Genomic DNA, 4,438 nt, shown 5'->3' on the forward strand with positions numbered 1-4,438 from the left:
CATTATTATTGTGGCTACTGGCTTCTCTCACAGATGAGAAATCAGATTTCTTCAGTCATACAGGTACCATTTGGAGGAAGGCTGTTGAAGCCAGGGGCTAGGGCTCTGTCCTTTGTGTTTGACCAGGATCAGGCTGATTTGAGAAGTGGGCTCCTGTGGGGTTCCTCCTATCCCTGTCCAGGTAGCTTTAAAATAGAGAGGAAAGTGTTTCTCTTTCCCATGGATGTGTTGTGATGAATGTCTGTACGATAATGTCTGTACTCCTGCTGCACCCCTTTAGAGTTTTGCCACTAACCGTGTCTATATATCCATCATTATTATACACATTATAATTTCCTTCTGACAGGCTAATATAAACATCCCGATGGGAGCATTTAGACCTGGTGCAGGACACCCTCATAAAAGAAAAGAAGTAACACCTGAAGAAGTGGAGGAGGTAAGAAGAATTGGAGCTTTTTGATATTTTTTTTTCAAGGGAGTCCCTGACACTGATGTAAGAAAGCATTTAAATCTATCTTATAGCACTGCCTACCAATCATAGGTACCACAGCTGACATACAGCGATGACTCATGGTTGTAACTGACCACCTCTGAAGCACTTTGTAAAAAATGCAGTTTTTGCTGCCGAGTTATCTATAGGAACTCAAAGTATTTCAAGGGTGTGTAGCATTACTTCAACAACTGGATGATATCTGCTGTCAGGAGTTCATGAACAGTATTTATCCAGGCTGGAGCCAGTGGAATACAGCAGGTAAAGTTATAGCAAGGCTTTGGAAGGGTCCATTACTACCTGCTGCCCTGTGGTGTACTTTATTGTTACAGCTTAACAATATTGGACAGGAGTTCAAACCTGACATTTGGAATTTGGATTTTTGGATTATTTATCAATTATTGCTTTTTGGATTATTTATCAACAAGTAAAAATTGAACGTAAAGACTAAATGCTTGCAAATTAAAACCAGAAACAGTGAACCCATCTACCTGCAGATGGAATAAAATACTCTCTGTCAGACTGAATTGTGTTTTGACACCTGTAACTTACAGGGAGTATTTAACATTGAATTTATAATAGGAAGTGAAATTTATACCTGAGCCAACAAGGATCACAGATATCGTATTTCTGGATGTTATTAAAGCATCTTATTTACCATGAGCTTTTAAACAACTAAAATCAACAGTGGAGAAATAGAGATGCTCCAAATAAGAAAAGTACTTAAGGTAGGATGGCTGCCTATGGCTTCTTGGCATAGTCTGGCTGTGTAATCCCCATCTCAGAAGTGGTCCTTCTGTGCCAGAGCTGCTGATGCTCAGATTGACCCATGTAGCCAGGCCAGTGCTGCACTATGGCTGGAGCAGAGCTGCTATGGTTGGAGGGAGCCTTCCCCATCCAACAGCCAGGTTGGCTTTGGACAAATCCTCAGCTTCTTATGACTAGGTACAGGCACATACAGTGGGACATTTTGGTTAAGGAATACCTAATTCCTTTTCAGTCTAAATGAGTCAAGTTTTCTTTTCTGAATTTCAACATATTTGATACAAATATTTCTCTGTTTACAGAAAATTATTCTGAAGACATCAAATTCAGCTTGATTTAACTCTTTTTAAGAAGATATAAAACAAAAGAATACAAAACAGAGGAAGAAAAACACATTCTCTCTGCAGTAATTAAACTGCATGGGAATGCATGTTTTTAAGCAGAATCTAAAGTGATATGAGCGAATTATGGTAGTATGTGAGAGATAATATAAATGACAAGTGCTGAAAATTAGATTCGGCTGGGTAATTGCATATTGCTTTGCTTTACAATTATGTAAATACTATACATGAGACAGACATTGTGGAATGAAAGTTCTTGGTCCTGGTTTTATATTCAACCAAACCAATGGTAGTAGAGACTACAGAAACAGCTTTTGTCATAGGAATAGAATAAAAATGCTACCAGTGGACTTGTCTTTCTGCATTCTCACCAGGTTAAGCTTTGCAGTCAATATAGCTCATGAGTCTTTAGAGCAGCCTTAGACAAATACATCTTTTGCTAATAGCACTTTGCATTTTTCACTGCATTTTAAAATCTAGGCAAAGGAGATGAGAGAAATACAGTTCTTACTCAAAGGGTTGGTATAGTCCAAAGGAATTGCATAGTTTTGAAAGTCAAGGGAAAGACCATATTAACATGCAAAAGAAATGGGAGGTGGGAATTTCAGAAAATATTCACTCAGAACATTCCCATGCATGTATTTGTTAACTCCTATCATACTAAATCCTATCATCCTAAATCATTTCGCAGTGTGCACCATTTGTACTAACAGAAGGAATGGTTTTGCAGATGACTTGAAATAGTCTTTTTAACATGGTATCTGCTCTGTACTAGTAAGAAATGTGGGGTTTTCAGGACTGTAGTTACAGTTAGTTAGTAGTTAGTTTTTTCCTGATTTTTTTCAGATTAGCAAGCTGTGCAGTAAAACTGTGAGAGGAAGCAAAACAAGCTCATGACACCTTTAACTGATATAATTTTGTGCATCCCTCCAACAACTTTTGTGTCAATTTAATTATTCTCCTCCTGAGTTTTGTTCCCAGATGTTAGATCATAAGCAAGATATTAAACAGTTTATGTCGAATCTGGGGCTGGACTACTGACTGGGATCTTGAATAACCAAAACAAAAAATATTACCTTGTAATAACTAATACCATATTAGCTAAAAAATGGGAAAAGATAATAGAAATTTACTAAGACAAGCAATATAATTGCTCCAGTTTTCTTTCATATGGTGATCTCCAAGAAGCTCAGATAAAAAGAAACCAAAATAGAAGACCAGATAGAAAGAAACGTGGTTTTCTAAAATTCTTCATTTATTTGCTACTTACCATTGTAAAATTCTGCTTCCTTATTGGTATGTTGTCCTTTGGTCAAAAAGGGATTTTACTGGCCAATAATAATTAACATATAACTTTCAAATTTTAAAAATGAAATTAAAGGTTAGGAATCGACTGATTACAGGCTAATAAATCTAAATATTGAATTAACTCCAAACTCCAAAAAGCCCATCCCAAGAGGACGTTCTCAGAATAATTTAAAAAGAAAAAATAATTTCATTGTGAAATTATTTGCAGTAAAATATTCATTCACCTCTGATCCTACCTGATTCCCTCTATATAGGTCTATAAAATACACAGCCGGCTGGATAAACCTTAAACTCCCTACTGGAAAACTACACCTTCAAAAAATTGCTCAGTGTAGTATAGAAATTGTCTGAAATACATGTTCTACCTCACTTAGGAGCAATAGTACAATGGAGGAAATACCAACAGGTGAAATACTATCGTCCATCAGGAAGCTAGCTGAGATGCTTGCTATTGTGTAAGCACTGCTGATTAGCCTGTATTTTCACAGTGTCAGCAATATAGCCATTAGGCACGACCTTAGTTCAAGCATAAAGTGGAAAAAATCCTTCTGGTCTTAAGTTAAGAAAAATTAAACATCAACTCAAACTGAGCTTGGACAGAGCTTTTGGTGATATCTTACTATCATAGCTGATTTCCAAATGTGGGGACATGCATGATGCTTTTTTTACCCAGCTGGCCAGCAACTATGAGGCTGTAACACAATGGATGATAAAAATGATTTCTTAGTGTTTCCCCCCCCCCCAAAATGAAAGATCTGCTGTTGCTTTTAATACTCCATTACTTTTATGCTAACAAGCTGACAGTATAAATTCCTATCCATTTACAGAAAGATCCACATTCCTCTGCACTGAGCATCTTCTATTTATTTTTTTCAAAATGTATTTAGACAACTCAAGACAACAATCAACAGAATAATCCATCTGCCCTCCTCCCATGCTAGTGTTTCCATTGTGATTGCATTTAATTTAATATAATCCTTTACTGTTTCTCAAATAATTGTCCTGTGCTTATACTCAAGAGCTTTCTATTGCAGCAGCAAGGTCACTGATATCCTTTTGTGCAGAGTGTTCCTGCTACAGAGGAGGAGAAAGACAAGAAGCATCTCCCAGGAGCTAGGAAACTTCCAGGTCCTGCTGTCAACTTATCAGAGATTCAGAACATAAAGAGTGAGCTGAAATATGTCCCCAAAGCTGAGCAGTAGGTGGAAGAAGCAGGTGAGTAAGAGAGGTTCTTTTCATGGCTCTTGGAAAAGCAGGGTGATCTAGAAACATTTTTATGCCAAAAGATGTCTTTCCAATTATTTCAAAGATCCTGGAATCACACCCCATATTTCAAAGACAAAATATAATTTGTAGAAGAAAAGGTCAAATAGTCCTTGGAATTCTGCTTTATTTCAGCATGCAGGAGACTGTATCTGATGATACACGATGTACTTCAGCCTGCCTAACAAAGAGTGTGCTTTGCTATTGGGAATATTTTGAAGCCAGCTAAAAAATACCATCTTCTTGTTTCACAAGCACAAGTTCTAATTTT

At 37.0% G+C, this 4,438-nt stretch overlaps 1 protein-coding gene across 1 annotated transcript; it reads left to right on the plus strand.

Annotated features, from left to right (window-relative positions):
* Positions 278–4,195, plus strand: SMPX (small muscle protein, X-linked). The gene is made up of 2 exons (XM_021385040.1): positions 278–436; positions 3,969–4,195. Exons 1-2 carry the CDS (start codon positions 365–367, stop codon positions 4,104–4,106), a joined length of 210 nt encoding a protein of 69 aa, XP_021240715.1. The 5' UTR covers positions 278–364; the 3' UTR covers positions 4,107–4,195.

This window comes from Numida meleagris, chromosome 1 (assembly GCF_002078875.1).
Source record: "Numida meleagris isolate 19003 breed g44 Domestic line chromosome 1, NumMel1.0, whole genome shotgun sequence".
Lineage (NCBI taxonomy): Eukaryota > Metazoa > Chordata > Aves > Galliformes > Numididae > Numida > Numida meleagris.

Bases quoted from the DNA above. Each gene is read 5' to 3' on its own strand.
- SMPX (XM_021385040.1), top strand. From the start codon at position 365: ATGGGAGCATTTAGACCTGGTGCAGGACACCCTCATAAAAGAAAAGAA. The intron at 437-3,968 runs GTAAGAAGAATT...CCTTTTGTGCAG, and splicing joins CACCTGAAGAAGTGGAGGAG to AGTGTTCCTGCTACAGAGGA.